The sequence below is a fragment of the Taeniopygia guttata genome, chromosome 30 (assembly GCF_048771995.1).
Source record: "Taeniopygia guttata chromosome 30, bTaeGut7.mat, whole genome shotgun sequence".
Taxonomy (NCBI): domain Eukaryota; kingdom Metazoa; phylum Chordata; class Aves; order Passeriformes; family Estrildidae; genus Taeniopygia; species Taeniopygia guttata.
In genome coordinates this window covers 6,996,700-7,013,820 of record NC_133055.1, presented here as the reverse complement: position 1 = coordinate 7,013,820, position 17,121 = coordinate 6,996,700, and the positions used below count along the sequence as shown (strand labels likewise).

At 57.1% G+C, this 17,121-nt stretch overlaps 1 protein-coding gene across 1 annotated transcript in view; it reads left to right on the top strand.

Moving 5' to 3' along the window:
- Positions 1–17,121, top strand: part of LOC140680999 (uncharacterized) — a 206,132-nt gene that overhangs the window by 125,178 nt on the left and 63,833 nt on the right. Inside the window, exon 7 of the mRNA XM_072919905.1 lies at positions 5,334–5,816. Coding sequence (XP_072776006.1) covers positions 5,334–5,816 — 483 coding nt within the window. The remainder of the gene's footprint in view (positions 1–5,333; positions 5,817–17,121) is intronic.

The following is a 17,121-nucleotide window of genomic DNA, read 5'->3' as shown; positions in this document are numbered from 1 at the left end:
TGTTTCTGGCCTCGGGGCCACTTGGCACGGGCCACGCCACTTGGCCACCAGTGGTGCTGCTCTGCACTCCTTAGGCAGGAGCCGATGTCCTGCTGGGATGTTGGCAACAGCAAAGTGCCAAGGCAGCTCTGTGCCAGCCCAGCTTCCTGGGGGAGAGATTGCACCAGAGACAGGATTCTGGCCACAGACTGCTTTAACTGTGCATCCCTTATCTCCGCCCTGCACTAGGTGGAGAATTCCCAGGGTAAGGAATTCCCGAGATCAATTGCAAGGGGAAATGATTGAATATCTGCCCTGGGTCTGGCTCTTCTTCTTGCCCAAGCCAATGGCAAAAGCCGTACCCATGGCATCTTGGTTTCTATCCCCAGCTTCCAAAGGTGTTTCTTTCTTTCCCCTTTCATTCTTTGCACCCAGCGTGAGCTCTGGGGGTGCCAGGGGTTCTGGAGGTCCCATTGTATTCCTAAAGCTGCCATAACCCCCTGGAGGATCTTTCCTGTAAAATGAGCTCTGCTGTCTGAGTCTATGACTTCCACAATCCCTTTTATATGAATTATTTCTTTCAGTGGCTGCTGAGCGATCAGAATTGCTTTTGCCCCCCTGTTAGGTGAGATGGTGTCACCAGAAGATATTGAAGCCTTCCTGCTCAGGGCATTTCAGTTCCAGGCTCTTACAAGCACACACAGCTGTGCCGGTTGAGCTGACCATGGGGGGTAACCTGGGCTTTGTCTGATTCCCTTTCCTCAATAACAGCGTGTCTTGGAACTCTTTTCCCTTCTGCTGCCCTTGAAGAGCCATCCACAAAGACATTTTCTGCCTCAGGCCAGGCAATGTCTCCTGAATCTCCCCCAGGCTGGGTCTGGAGCTCTGTCACTTGAATGCAGTGCTGGGTTTCTTCCCAGCCCCTCTGGGGGCTGTTCAAACAGGAGGCTGGGTTAAACCCTTCCCCTGTCCTCAGTTCTGAATCCTCCTGTGCCACTGAACAAGTTTCACACTGTAATAACCGAGCACTGCTCATCCATTGCGAGGCTCTTTTGGTTATCAAAGCTTGAACTTGATGGCAGACTGGAACAGTTGGAGATCCTGTTGTCATCAGGTTTTGGGCCTCGGTTCCCGTTGAAGCTGTGGCTGCACAATTCTGCAGGCAATGAGGCCACTGTGGCCACTGGGTGAAACGTTTTGGCCCAAGAATTCCTTTGGCATGGCCCTGTTTAACATTCACCTACAATTCCAATTTCTTTTCTGAGTCTGGAAGAGCCACAGCTGAGGCATTAATATTTTTTGTTTTTCATTTTCTCAAGTTTTATTAACTTTCTCCTGTCCATACCACAGCATGGAGGCTGTCTGGGGTTAAAAAGTCCTACAATGTTCTGGCTGGAACAGAGAATCCTCAATCCAGGCTGTGTAATTCTCTATTAAATCTCACAATTGTCTCAGCTCCTTTTTGGTCCTGGATAACGTTACTTCTGAGACTGCCCAAACCCTCTCTGGGTCAGTCCACCACAAACGATCAGTCAAATTATGTCCCAAAATTTAACCTTTTTCTCTATGATTTGCACTTCTTTTTCCAATACTCAAAAGATTTTTTTGGCAGGAAATTCAGCCATTTCACAGAGGCTTTGTCTACCACTTGTTCTTGTGCTCCTCATTGGAGCCATCTGATTCCCTGAGTGGCAGGATAGGAGTGCTGTAGGGAGACATCCCTGGCTCCTAAAGCCCTGCCTTTAGCAGGGACTCCATACCAGGCTGTGAGCCCTTCCTTCCCTACCCTGGAACAGAGTGTTGCTTTTAGCCCCCACTTTTCCTGGTTGCTTCCAAGTAATTTGGAGACGCTCCACATCAAATTTTCCCTCTTTCCCTGGGGCTGCCCACACCTCTGGCATAGGCCTTGCCAGACATTTGGCACAAAGGTACAGCAGCAATAGCCTCTGTATCACCTTTTACAATATTACAATGCCACCATCAAATTCCTTCCTAGTTAATTTCCATCACAGTAGGAAGAGAAAAAAACTTAGTTTATTTCAAACTATCCCCCACAGCTCCTCATTGAACAAATGACACCAGCTCAGCTTTCCCATTTATTCCCTTAATAATGAAAACACTCCTTTACAATGTTCCCCCCTTAGGTGTAAGATTCAGAGTGGATGGAGAGGCCCCTGTGTCCATCAGGAGAGGCCTCCTCTGGATGCAGACCCAGCCTGGATGTTCTCCAGGGCTGCAGTGTGGTGGGTCCCCGGTGGGATGGGAGCTCAGAGAGCCCTGACAATCCATGTCCATGCAGGGGTGGACTCGCTCCTCCTGAGGGTGCTGCTGTCTGTGCTTGCAGTGTCCTTGTGGGCTGCAGCTGGAGCCCTGACTCCTTCCCAGGGGCTGTTTGGGTGGGCTCTGCCCTGGCCAGGAGGGCAATGCCTCTGCCAGGTGCTTGTGGCCGAGGCCGTCCCCTGGGTGCTGGGGCCCCCTTGGGCCCTGGGGTTGGTCCCTCAGGGGCTGTGGGAACTCTGCCATGGCCTTTGCCTTCAGCTTGGCCTTTTGCTCATTCCTCCTTGCCTTCAGCTGCTGTGCCTTTGTGCCCAAGTGCTGCAGGACCTTCTTCTACCACTCCTGCAGCCCCGGTCACTGCCTGTGGGTGCTCATCCTCTGAGAGCTGCTGAGCTTTCTGCAAAATCTTTCCTTTCTGCAGGGACCCAAGCCAAATCCTTAACAGAAAATCCTGATCCTTCCATGTGCACTCTGCATTTCCCAGATGTTGCTTTGTTTTGCTCCTTGTGCTCAGGGTCCCCTGCACAGCCCGTGTGGCAGAGCCGGTGCCTGTCCTGCCGCAGTGTCCAAAGGCGGCCCCCCCGGCGGGCAGGGCCGGCAGCTCCCCGGGGCCGGGCAGCGGCCGGGGCGTCCCGCAGCCTCCTGGGGGCCGGGGGCCACTGCCGGCCCTGCCCGGGGCTGGTGGGGTCAGGCAGCGCCCGGCGCTGAGCCCCGGCTGCCCCACAGCCCCGGCCCGGCCCCGCAGCTCCCCACAGGCCCCCAGCCCTGCTCCCGGTCCCGCACCTCTGCGCCCGCTGCTGCCGCTGCCCACCACAGAGAAACCCCTGACATCCTGACCTCCTGCTTTTCCTCTCCTGGAAACTGGGAATTCAAAGTATCAGCTGGCAAATTGTCAGGATAAGACCCTGCTGAAAAACATCCCAATCCTGAGTATTTTTCTCTTACTCCTCTTTGCCATCATTCTTTTTCTTACCACACACATTCCTCCTGCTCCTTCTTGCCTGAACCATATTGCTGCACACTCCCCTTCACCCGATCCCTTCCCAGCACACCAACACCATCCATCCCCTGTTGTCCAAATCCCTTCTCCACTTCCCTTATTGTCCCCTCTGGGTTCCATGTCCTTAATTACCTCTGGGGGAATGTGCAAACTACCTCAGCATTCTCCCAAGGGACCCTTCAGAGACATTTTGGGGTCATCCTCCCTTTGGCCAGGACCCTCCCTGGCTTTCCCTTTTCTCCCCTCCATGGGTGCCCTGCCATGTTCACTCCCCGAAGATCCCAGGGCACTCACTGATGAGAATTTCAGTGCTCTCTCCCTGCTGACTCTTCACAGACCCCCCTGATGTGTCACTCATCTGTCTCCTGGTCACTCCCGGGTCCCCAATCAATCCCCGGTGCCGCCGCCAGCCAAGGGAGCCGATCACCCAAAGTGGGTGAGGCACCTTCAGCTGCACTCCCTGCCCCAGGGTGTGCAGGAAAATTGACATCACCAGAGGATTCTGTCCACAAAGCAGACAGAGGAGTCCTGTGAAACTAATTTCATTTCTAAAAATGGGAGAGGCCATGGGACATTCCCCATGGGATCTCTCCAATTGCTGGAGGACACAGCCTCCTTTTCATCCTAATTCTCCTGGCCACATCTCCCTCTGCTTTCCCCATTGGCTGAAGTACTTGAGAGCTGCAGACTTCCCAATCCACCTACTACATACTCCCTTAATATGCTCCCTGCTTTTATATAGCAAATGATATTCATGGCTCTGTTAAGTCTTTGTTGTTCTTCTGGAAGTTCATGAACTGAGCAGGACCTTGGCTGAGCAGCAGTCTGTGTCATCAATTAATAACATTTTCTGAAACCAAGGCTTCTCCTGTCACTCCCTTGTTTACAGCTCCCTGGCCCTCTGAGCCTTCCCCAACTGGACTCCCCCCCTCGGCCCCATCGCCCCCGCGAGGGGAATTTGGGGAGGTGGGAGTGGGGCAGCGCCAAGGCCGGGCCCCCCCGCGCTGTCCTGGCGGGAGCGGCTGCAGTGGGGACCGAGTGCGGGCGGGAGCGGCCGAGAGCCCAGCGCTGCCCCAGCCCGACCTGCCCCAGCTCCATCCCTGCCCCTCGGCTGGGATGCTGTGGGTCTGGGGGGAAGAGGGAGCCGGCAGTGGGTGCTGGGCCTGGGGGCAGGAGGAGAAGGGAAGGAGAAGCAGGCTTGAGGAACAGAATGGTCAAACGATGCAGGTGGCAGGAGAGGGTGGGATTGTGCAGGAGAAGGAGGAATAGCAGGAGGAAGAGGAGTGTGAGGAAGAGGAGAGACACAGAAGGAGGAGGAGGAGCAGAAAGAGGAAGCAGCAGAAGGTTCCACCCCTCCCTGTATCTGCAGCCTCCCCCAGCCCCAGGAGCGCTGCTCCCCCCACATGCAGCAGGTGACTGTGGAGGGGGATCCAGGATTTTCACGGGGTGAATCTTGGTGTTTCTGAGCTTTCTTGGGCTAAATGTTGGTGTTTTGGTTTTATGTGGCAGCTGAATCTTTATGTTTTGGAGGAGGTTTTTGCTGACTTGTGATGTTTGGGGAGTTGTTGATCTGTATCTTAAAGTTTGTGGGATTTTGGGGCTTAATCTTGGTGTTTTGGAGGTTCTTACAGACACAAGATTCTCAATGACTTCTTGAGATGAACTTGGGCAAGGAGGAACCTCCAGTCCAAGGTGCTCTCCTCTTGTTTTTTTCCCCAAACCAGGATTTCTCATTCCCTGGGTGTGCCTGGATGGTGGAGGAGGAAAAGCCCCGGAGATGCTGCAGGAGGAGGAGCTGCAAACCCAGCCCAGGGAGCTGCGGGGAGGAAAGAGCCCCCCTGAGCCAGGAAGGCGGGCGGAGATCCAGCCGGAGCTCGGAGCTGGTGGAGAAGTCTCATGGCAGGGAGAAGCCCCACAAGTGCTTGGAATGTGGGAAGGGTTTCAGTCGGAGCGACCACCTGATTCAGCACCAGAGGATCCACACTGGGGAGAGGCCCTACGAGTGTGGGGAGTGTGGGAAGAGGTTTCGGACCAGCTCTGATCTCCTCGTACATGAGCGGAGTCACAGAGAGGAGAGGCCCTTTCGCTGCCCCAACTGCGGGAAGGGCTTCAAGCTAAACTCCCACCTCACCGAGCACCGGCGCATCCACACCGGGGAGAGGCCCTACGAGTGTGGGAAGTGTGGGAAGGGTTTCAGAGACACGTCTGGCCTGATTGAGCACCAGGTGATCCACACTGGGGAACGGCCCTATGAGTGCTTGGAATGTGGGAAGAGCTTTGGGCGGAGCTCACACCTGAGAACACACCAGCGCATCCACACTGGGGAGAGGCCCTACGAGTGTCCCCAGTGTAGGAAGAGGTTTCGGACTAGCTCCGATCTCCTCGTACATGAGCGGATTCACACAGAGGAGAGGCCCTTCCGCTGCCCCGACTGCGGGAAGGGATTCAACCGCAACTCCAGCCTCACTGTGCACCGGCGCATCCACACTGGGGAGAGGCCCTACGAGTGTGGGAAGTGTGGCAAGAGCTTCTCACAGAGCTCAGCCTTGACCCAGCACCAGCGGAGGCACCACTAAGGGAAGCCCTGTGAGTGCCCTGAGTGAGGGAAGAGCTTGGAGTGAGGGAAGAGAGTGAGGGAAGAGCTTGGAGTGAGGGAAGAGAGTGAGGGAAGAGCTTGGTGCGCTGCTCCAGCTCCATCCCCCATGGGAGGATCCGGGCTGGATGATCCCCAGTGACCCCCGTTGGGCAGAGCCCTGGTGCCCCCGTATGGGGAATAAAACAGAGAGTAAAGCAATGGAGCTGATAAAGGGGCCCGATATCTGAGGCCTGACTGAGCAGAAACTGTGGGAGACACAGACACAGTTTAAGTCTCCCTGGGCAAGAAGTGACCAGAAAAAATGGTGTGAGTCTTTGTGATAAGATAAATGTTCCCAGGTTACTGGATGTCATGAAGAATGTGTAACCAATGAGAAATTGTACCAAAAACAGAGCCCTATATAAGCACCGTACTAGTAAATCCCTGTATAAAAACCTGGTACACACAATAAAATTGGCTTTGGTCTAATCTCGGATGTCCCCGTCTCTCCCTGGTGGATATCCCTGTTGTGGGTGATCCCCGTTGGGTGGGGGGAAGGTGTTGGAGGGATTTCTTTCCCTTCTCCTCGTGCTGCCGTGGTTTGGTTGGTAATAAATTCCCTCCCTGTGCCCGGGCTGGGTCTGTTGTCCCCGTGCCGCTGCTCGGGGCGGGATCTCTCCCGTTCCTTCTCTGCACTCCCGGGCCTCTCCTCAGCCAATGAGAGAATGCGGTGGACAAGAGTCAGCCAATCAGAGAGAGCGGCGCTGATGACTCAGCAGTTGCCGGGCAGACCCGCAGCAGGCAGTGTTCCCCACCCGGACCCCGCCCTCCCTGCCCAGTGCCGGCCCCGCCGTGGGGTCCCCCCAAGTCCCTCCCCAGTGCCCCCATAAACTGGGCTGGGTTTAACTGGGAAGCGTTACTGGGAACACTGGGAGCAGGCGGGCAGGGGCAGAGTGACAGCAGGGCTGGGGGTACACAGGACCCCCCAAAATCAGCGTGGGGATGGAGTGGGGGATCCCGGCTGGGCCCGAGGCCACGGGGAAGCTCTGCGGCCGCCGGCGGCTCAGGAGATCTGTGGGTAGAGAAACAGGGGTGACACCGGGCTGGGGGCCCCAGGTGGAGCACCCACAGTCTTGGGGAGGGGGGACATGACCCCCGGGACCCCCCTTGACCCACTTGCACAGGTAGAAGCCGAGTCCCAGCACCAGGAAGACAAAGCCCAACTCGTAGTCCCTGATCCCCGTCTGCATCTTGCTGCCGGTGGCGTCCCATGGCATCTCTGGGAGGCCTGCAGGCATCAGGACCCCCCAAAACCTCTCACTGACACCCCAAGCCTCTCCAAGCACCCTCCTGATTGCTCCCAGTCCACCCAGGACCCCCTGAAACTTGCCATGATCCCTTCCTCACCTCCCCAGGACCCACCAAAGCGTCTCCCATCCCTTTCAGAATCCCACAACCCCCTTCCAGTCATCTCCACTACCCCAGTACGCCTAAACCCTCTCCCAGTCCCTTCTCAGCCCCACCAGGACTCACCCAAATGCTTCCCAGTCTCTTTCCAGCACAACCAACCTCATCCCAATCTCTGCTTTTCCATCACCAATCTCCATCCAGCTCCTCCAGGCTCACTCTAGTCCCTCCCAGTCACATCCAGTACCCCCAAACTCCCTTCCAGTGCCCACCAGGACCCCCAGAACCTCATCCCACCAGCTTCTTCTCTGCTGAATTCCTAGAGGAAGACCAGGCCCAGCTACTACCAGACCTTCAGAGAAAACTCCACCCTTCTAGAGATCACCACTTCAGCAGCATTTCATCTGCCACTCCAGGAGGAGCAGCCACCATTTTAACTGGAGTACTACCAACACCCTGACTCCTCAGGGTGTCAGGTTTCTGCCTCCATCACTAGTTTCATTTGCACTAATTGCATTTTTTTAATTATTATTTTTATTTAGTTCTTTTTCCTGGTAAAGAACTGTTATTCCCATTCCCATATCTTTGCCTGAAAGCTTTTTGTTAAATTGTGGTAATTCGGAGGGAGGGGGTTTACCTTTTCCATTTCACAGGAGGCTTTTGCCTTCCTTCACAGACTCCTGTCTTTTCAAACCTAGACATGGGCCTTGTTTTTCTTCTATCCCTTGTGTGTGTGGTGTGGGCTCGGGTCTGTCTCTCGATCCCCTTGTGGGCAGGGGCGGCCCTTCTGGGCTTGTCGAGCCCCTTTGGGGTTCTGGGCTTGTGCCCGGAGGGTGGTGTGGTGGGCTGAAGGGCGCTGCTGAGGGGCTGCAGGTGCCCATGGCACACCGCCCTGAGAGCGCCCGGTCTGGTCTGATCTCGGAAGCAAAGCTGGGTCGGGCCCTGCTGCTGCTGGGGGCAGCGAGGATGACGTCGAGGATGAAAACCTCTTGCTCCACCTGACCACCGGCAGGCTGAAGATGGTGGACTTTGATTCTGACATGTCCTTTAAAGCCAGGTTCCACAGGCAATTTGCAGATGGGTCCACACACAGGGGACGCTCCCAGATTTGGGCATTGCACAGCCTGGCCGGGAACCAAAGGTTCCCCCTTTGCTGGGCGGATGCAGCTGATCCTTCAGTCGGCTGCCAGGCTGCTTTTGGCAGGGCTGGGGGCATGGGCTGGGGTGGGTACGAAATGGGAGTGGGCTCCTGGCCCTGCCAACAGCCCCCAGCACCCACCGTGCCCCGGGTGGGGCTGGGCTGGGGCAGCCAGCCCGACACAAACAAACCCCCACGGTGGGAGCAGAGGTGGGACTGCAGAGCCTGTGCAGGGGCTGCTTTGCTTTGCAGGCCAGGAAGGGCTTGGGCTGCTCCACTGCCCTTGTTTGCTTTGGGATCACCATGGGGGCAGTGCAGGGGAAGGGAGAAAGCCTGGGATTGCCTCACCCATGGTGGGTTTTTCCCTGGCATGCAGGGGTTGGGCCTTCCTCAAGCCTCTGACAGAGATAAGATGTTTGAGCTTTTTTCTTGTTTCCCCTTTTTGTCTGTAATCTATTTTCAATAATTTGTTGTTAGTTTTTCTAGAGGAAGCGTTCCAGGTGGGGTCCAGTCTGGATCAGGAAGTGCTTGGGAGCAGCTGCAGCGTGGATGGGCCGTGCCCTTGGAGAAGGCTGAGGGCATCGTTTGGGACCAGCTTTTCTCCCAGCGGTGGATGGCGTGAGGTGGGTCCTGTCTGCTGGGGATGGTGGGGTCAGAGCTTTGGGGAGATGGCAGCGGGCACAGGAGCGTCCTGCTCTGGGCAGCTGCTGAGGGCTGGAGGTGCCGTGGCTGGCTGCAGGCTGGGCACATGTCCTGCCCTCCTGCTCTGCTCCCAAAGGCAGCAGTGATGGGCAGCTCTGGGCACAGCTCTGGGCACGGCCAGCATGGCCTGGGCACCGCGGGCGGCTGGGACAAGGGGACAGGAGCCTTCAGCTGACGGGGCTTTCTGGTTTCTCTCCTTGCAGCCGGGCTCTGCGGGTGCTGAGGCTGCTCTGGGCTCTGCCAGGGCCCTGCTGGAGCTCAGCACCGGGCTGCAATCAGCCAAAGGAGAAATGGGGTGACCTGCAGCACAGACTTGCTTGAGCATTTCAGCAGCACAGCTCAAGTTTGCAGAGTGTACACCTCCAAGGGAAAACATGCCACCACCCAAAAACTAAACTTGTTCAATAACTTCTGAAATGAAATAATTCTGGGATGACCCCAAATGACTTTTTGCAGCTTGCTCAAGCAGTAGCTCAGCCCTTCTCTGAACTGTTCTCTCCCCCACCTGCCTTTTACTTCCCAACTGCTCCCTCTTTTCCCCCAGTGAGCTCCCAGCCCATTCCAGTCTCCATCACACTGTTGCCTTCCTTGGTGCCCCTCACCATGAGGAAGGGCGAGCCCCAGGCTTAGGGACTCATCCTGTCACTGGCTGAGGAGCAGCAATGTCTCAGAGGTCCGGTGGGATTTTAGTGTCATTCAGAGCTGCTCTTCAGCCCCCAGCTCTCCTCACTGCTGAGTTCCCACTCCCTTTTCCTTGTCCTTGCAGCAGGATGAGCTCTGTGAATCCCCTTGAGCCTCCCCACTCTTCCCAGCCCACGCACCCACCTCAGTTAGGCTGAAGCTGCAGCTTCTCTGTCTCCTCTGGCACACCAGTGCAGTCCCCTGTGCGGGGAGCCCCAGCCCCAGAGCACAGCACTCAGCAGTGCAGTCGGGGCTGGAGCAGCTGCCCCGCAGCCCTGGCTTGGCTCTTTGTGGCAGGGAATGCTCCCTGTGTGCAGCTGTCCCTGCAGGATGGCCCCAGGGCAGAGCCCAGCCGGGCTCCCCCTGCAGCCCCTGAAGCTTGGGGCAGACAGTGGTCCCAGAGCTGAGGTTCACGGGGAGCACCTGGAGCTGTGCCTCGCACTCTGGTGCCGTGTCACAGTCTCGTGTGCAGGGGCAGCTCCAGGGCCTTCTTCCTCTTCCTCCACCCAGGCCAGCTTGGGCACTCTCAGGGCTCTCTGCTCCATGTCAGTGACTGGATTTGTGGCTACTTGCAGGAGAGATGCCTCAGAAAACTCCGAGTCAGCAAGTCCTGCTTTCGTGCCTGGAAGGCACCTTCAAGAGAGAAGCCTCAGGAAGGCTCAGGACAGCAAGTCCTGCGCTCTGGTCTCGAGGGCTCCTGCCACAAGGACAGGAGACTCCTGTCAAGGATGGTGCTCTGGCCTCGAGGGCACCGGCAGCAGGGATGGGAGATGCCTCCGGGGCACCAAGTCCCACACTCTGCCCTCGAGGGCAGCTGCAGAAGAGAAGCCTCGGGAAGGCCACGGGTCAGCAAGTCCTGTGGTCTGGCCTCGAGGTCAGCTGCAGGAATAACACCTCGGAAAAGCTCCGGGTCAGACAAGAAGGAGTGCCCTGTGCAGGGGCTCCTCACAGCACTGCTCTGTCCCGTCCTGTCCTTGTCGCGTGCACCGAGCACTGTGGCATGGTCCTGTCACCACCAGCTCCTGTGTCACCATGTGTCACAAAGGGCCCTTGGACACCCAGCTCCGTTCCATGCTGCACCGTGTCACAAAGGGCCCTTGGATACCCTGTCCCGTTCCATTCCACGGTGACCATGCTGCACCGTGTCACAAAGGGCCCTTGCACACTCTGCCACCTGCCCTGGGGCCACCCCCAGCCCCCAAAAGTGGCCCAGGTTGGAAGGAATGCCTTGCCCCAGGTGTGTCAGACAGCCCAACAGGATCTTTAGGAACGGCTCAGACCATCAGCAAACGCTGCCCTGCTCTGCGGGCTCAGGGCAGCAGAAGGAGCCCCCAGGGCTGCCGACGCAGCCGCGCTGGGAAGGGAACGGGACCTTCCACGGAAGCTGCCACGGCCTCCTTGGGGCGCGTCTCGGCCCGTGGCCATCCTAAACCCGCGGGTGTGGCACAGACAAGGAACTGTGGGCCAGGGCAGGAATGCTGCTCTGAGCCCTGGGGCCCGGGGAGCGCTGACACCAGCAGGTGAGGCACAGTCCCTCCCCAAGCAGACCTGCAACCCCCCGAGCCCTGGCAGGGCTGGTGCCCATCTCCTGCCCCAGAGACCTGTGCCCCTGGGGGGCTTCTGTGCCAGAGGGAGCCAAACCCACGTGCACTGGGGGCTGTGCTCCTGCCTGCAGGGGCTGTTGGCAGGAGCACCTGGAGCAACTGCTGGCAGCACTTGGTCTCTGTCAGAAGCTCTTACCCCATGCTGAAATTATTTTCTCATTGAAGTTATTGCTTTCAGCACAAAAACACCTTAGCAGCAAAGGCACAGAAGAATCTGGCAAGTAAGAATCCTCAGTTCAGGAAAGATTTACTTCCCATTGCTCAACTCAAGTAGTTCCAAAATGGTGCAAACTTCCCAAATTAATTGGGATGGCCTGAGGAGATGAAGATTTGGAATTTTTCTTCCCATCTCAAAGCAGCAACTCATTTGCCTTAATCTCATCCACTGAGGGTCACTTTACACAACATAACACTACACAAAAAAAGGGCAAATCCAAGGGCTATTCTTTGGTTTGCAAATGGTTTTCTATGTAGGGATGATAATGTCCTAATTCTCTTAAGGAATAAAAGCTCTGAGTAGAAGGAAAAGGGGCTAATTCTCCCCCTGGTAGAGATATCTAAGTGGCCAGTAAAGTACAGCTCTCCCCCCTTATTCCCTGCAGGAGAATCAGGACCATGAAGAGGAAAAGTCACAGATATTGACAGATATACAGAGCTGAGCCCTCAGTAACCAAAGCTGTGCCAAACCACAGATGCTGCCTTCAAACTGACTCAGATTCCAGCCTGGACCTCTCACCTTCCAGACAACTCCTTCCCCAACACCCCACCAACACCAACACCCCAAAACTCCCGCACAAGCCCCCAACACCCCACCAGAACCCTCAGCTGTCCCTGTCCCTCTGCAGAGCTTTCCCACCCTCCAGCAGACCCCCTGGTTTCCTGCACGTGCCGTGGGATGGCCTCAGGAGGATCTGCTCCAAGGCCTTCCCCTGGAGCAAGCTCAGGCTGCCAGGCCTATGGATCCTGGATCATCCTTCCCTCTGAGCCTTCCTGTGCACGGCTCTTCCATTGGCACATCTGTGCTCAGCTGGGACTACTCTGCTCACCCAGGGCTGCTGGTAAAGGATGGAGAGCAGCCTGGCAAGCTCTTTCTCCAGCTCCCTCTGTGCTCTTGGGGAAGATAGAACCTTCCACAGGAAAGCAACAGGTGCCACAAGGAGTGGGTGGCATCAGGCAGCTCTGGGGAAGCCCCTCAGGAATGCTGTATCCTGAGGGAACACTGTTGGCCTTGACCTGTTGGCACCTGCAAAAGCTTCAAATCAGCTGCCTCAGCTTCCAGGGCCTCTCTTGGCCAGCATCCTGACGTGGATGCAGGACGGCTGCCAGGCCCTGCTGGGACCCAGCGGGACAGGAGCGGCTGTCTCGTGTCCACGCAGCACCCGTGACACAGCCAGGGCCATCCCGAGAGCAGGCAGACACTCACGGGCCAGCAGAGAGGAGCAAGGAGCCCTGGGCTCCTCTCAAGGTATCTCAGCTGGGCTCGCTCCACAACACCCCCCATTGGAAGGCCTGCTGATGCCCAGCTGCCAGAAATGCCTCCCTTGTGCTCTCCAAGATGCACAGGGAGAGCCAGTGAGCAGGACATTTGGGAGGCAAACCTTCCAAGCCTTTGCTGAGGCCAGGCACACACCAAGATCAGCCAAGACTCTCCACCACACTGCCTGGCCCACCCAGCCCAGCTCTGTGCTGGCCCTGGGCCACAGCAGCTCCCAGCAAGCAGGAGGCAAATGCATCTTGCCAAGAGCTGAAACACAGCAGGCAGGGAAGATGTGAAACGTGAGTGTGTAAAGGCCTTTTAATTCACAGCTCCCACAGAGAGCTCTGGGGCTCACAGATGGACAGAGATGGTTCTGCTCACCCCTCTGTCCAAAGGGGGGGTAACACACGGTGCTGCAGGTGCTTGGGTTGGTCTCTGCAGGTCCAGGTGGATGCCACACCTGCTCTTCACAGCCTTCTCCCTTGCCCTGCCCCTCTGCCAAGTGCAGCGGGCCTCAAGGACTGAAAGGAGCACAGAGAGCCAAAGGGGGACACTTGCACCTGCCTCACTGGGAGCTCCCTGGGAAGCACTTTCCTTGAGAAGCAAGCCCCTGTCCTCCAAAGGCATTTCCCCAAATGTGCAGCTTTTCTGCTCAACACCAACACACCCTTAGGAAACGCTGGCAAGGCTGAAGGACTTCACGTCCTTTCAGGACAGGCAGTCCAGCTCTAGCTCCTATTCCCCCAAGTGCCTTTCCAGGTGGAGGCTCAGACGTGCAGCCCCAGGCCCTCTACAAACACAAGCTGCTCACTGCCTCTTCACCTGCCTCAACTCCTGCCTGCGCCCACGGCACCAAGACCAGGCTGTTCCCAGCCAGAGCCCAGAGCCCTGCTCCCGCAGGACGCTCTTGCCAGCACCTTCCAGGCCTCTCCGCTGTGCACACAGCGCTTTTCATGCCCACTCCCAACAGGCTCTGGAAGGCAGAGCACAGCCTGGCTGCCTCTGCCGCCAGCACAGCCCAAACACAGGCGGAGGAAGAAGCAGCAGGGGCTGTTTTGAGGCCATGCCCAAGAGAGACTGGAAGGGTGCCCTCCCTCTGCTCTCACTTGCTTGGCTTTCTGACTGGCTCTGAGCCTGGGGCTGCCATTCCTCACTTGTGGGCACCAGAACCACAACATCGGAGCCTGACCCGCCAATACTTTGCCACTTTGCAAACACCACCCAGGCAAAGCTCACTGAGAAACCATCAGTGCTAGTGAAAGACCCAGAAACACATCAAATTTCTGGGCCTTTCCAGCTGATTACTTGGGGTAGAGGGTATGCGTGTGTTCTACTACCATCTGGTCCAAGATGGTACCCAGGAAAAACATAAAACCATACCTAGGCACTGCAAACACTACTCCCACAAACAGTGACAAGAACTCCTCTGAGTTGAACACAAGACCTCCTGAAAATCAGACAAGTTTTGCCTGAATATTCCCTATTAAAAGCCCCATCCTTGTCCAAAGATGAAAATTGTCTCTGTTGGTGCTGTCCTCACTGCTGCCTGGATGCTCCTCACCGTACCGCATGCCTTCGGCTGGATTAGCCCACAGCCTGCCACAGTGTTTGGGTAACCCCAGCAAAAACATTAAACCAGCTCAGAGCGAAATCACCGAGAGCTGAACTCACAGAGCTGAAATCACTCCAGAGGTGCTCGCTAAGTTGCCTGTGGCTGGGAGCTGAGCCAAGGGACCCAGACAGGCTGAGCCTGACAGCGCAGCGCTATCCGGACACCCACGGCAGCGGCTGCCCGGGGGTCAGATGGACCCCTGGGACCCCAGGCAGCATTAACCAGGAGTGACTGGGATCACAGAGGAACCATAAAGGAAGTTACTGCAATAATACTGGGACTATCTGGGAGTGACTGGAATCATACTGGGAGTGACTGGAATCATACTGGGTGACTTGGAGTGACTGGGACCTTACTGGGAGCAAATGGCTCCATAATGAGAGTGACTGGGTTCATACTGGGATCATACTGGGAAGGACTGGAACCATACTGGGAGTGCCTGGAACTATTATAGGGGTGAATGGGAACACCTGGGAACATGCTGAGATCATGCTGGGATCACACTGGGAGTGACCAGGATGATACTGGGATCACACTGAGTGTAACTGGAAGTGACTGGGACCATACTGGGGGTGATTGGGAGCCACAGGGCCCATGCTGGGAGTGGCCTGGGGGGAGCTGGGGGAACTGGCCCAGCTGGGGCTCAGGGTCGTTCTCCCCCAGGGCTGCCCCGGGTCCTGCTGCCACCCCTGGCCCCACAGAGCCGAGGGACAGGGGACAGCTGAGGGACAGAAGACAGGGACAGGGACAGGGTACAGGGGACAGTTGGCATGGACAGGGCACAGCCGAGGGACAGGGCACAGCCAGGAAACATGTCCTGGCTGAGGGACAGGGGACAGGGGCAGGGCACAGCCGAGGGAACACGGCCTGGCTGAGGGACACTGAGCCCCAGCACTTTGGGCTGTGCCTTGGGCTCCCAGCACAGGCCCAGGGGCAGAATCCCCTCCAGAAACTGCTGTTTGCTTTCAGCTCTGCTCTGGAACATTCCCCAGGAGCCCCTGCAGTGGCTGCAGCCCAGCCGGGTGCCCGGGGCCACCAAAGCTGCTCCGGCAGTGCCCCCCTGCCCCGGGCAGGGCACGGAACACCCAAGGAAAGGCTCGTGCTGGGCTCAGGGCAGGGACAGGGCACTCCCCTGGTGCTGCCACGGGCACAGCAGAGCCGGCCTGGGCAAAGGATTGGGATCAATGTCCCATAGAATCCCAGCAGGGATTACTTCTCATTGCACTGCTCTGGGATCGATGTCCCATGGAATCCCCGCAGGGATTACTTCTCATTGCACTGCTCTCACTGGATTGGTCATCAATTCCAATCATTTCCCCATGGAATTCCCGTGGCAGTGGGTTAGGGGGGGGGTCCATCCATGGAATTCTCACCTGACTGGGATGAGAGTGAGATCTGGCCATGGAAATTCCATGGCAATTCCTGCATTCCCAAGTCCCCCATTCCTGAATCCCCCATTCCCATAGGAATTGCCCTTCTGCTCCTACACCCACCTTTGTGCTCCAGAGCCTCCTGACCATATCTGATGTATTTTGGGGGCCTTTCCACACAGGTGTGTCCCAGGTAATGCTTCATCTGCTCCACCATGATCCCTTTGTGTTCCCAGCACCTCTGGGATATCCAGATGGCAGTGTTGGACACTGCAAAGCTCCCGGATCCCAGCTGGAAGGAGATGAAATCCCAGCCCTTATAGCCGTACTGGTGGGATCCATGGATGCTCCATTGGACAGGAGGTCACAGCTGGAAACCCCCTGCACTGTGTGGAGACCTGGGAACGAGGAGAGAACAGACCCATGGAGTCGTGTCCCAGCCCCAGGGAGCCCCTTGGAGCTCCCTGGATTCCCATCCCAGCCCCACAGATCCCCCCCATCCCCAGAGATCCCATCCCAGCCCCTCAGAGTCCTCCATTCCCACAGATCCCAGCACAGCCCCCGGCTCCTGCCACCACCCCTGCTCTGGTTGTACCGGCCCCGTCTCCAGGTCACTGTCAGCCACGGGCCGGTTCCTGTCCTTGAGCAGGGTCTGGATATCCCAATGTCCCTGCTCTGGCTGTCCCAAAATCCCAGCTCTGGCTATATCAATATCCCAGCTCTGGCTATCCCAATATCCCAGTTCTGGCTATCCCAATATCCCAGCTCTGGCTGTCCCAATATACCAGTTCTGGCCATCCCAATATCCCAGCTCTGGCTATCCCAATATCCCAGCTCTGGCTATCCCAATATCCCAGCTCTGGCTGTCCCAATATCCCAGCTCTGGCTATCCCAATATCCCAGCTCAGCTCCCGCCCCCATCCCCGGTGTCTGTGCCTCCATCCGGCCCCGCTCGCTGCCGCAGCGCTCGCAGAGGGTCCCGTCCACGTCCCCCACAATCAAGGACTGGGGGACCCCCGGGCCGGGCTCTGACAGCGCCACTTCCAGGAACTGTAGGGAGTAGAGAACTTGGGGGGACACAGAGATTTTGGGGAGCTGAGGGGGCTGAGAATTTGGGGATCCAGGGGGGTCCACAGGCCAAGGCAAAGGGGGACATGAAGAGCAGGCAGAGCTGGGAAGGAGGTTCAGGGGCTGAGAGCCAAGGAAAGGGGGTGCAGGGACTGGGAGAGCTGGGATGGGGTGTCCAGGGAATCCTGTGCCCAGGAAAGGGGGTGCCAGGGCTCCTGAACATGAGGAAAG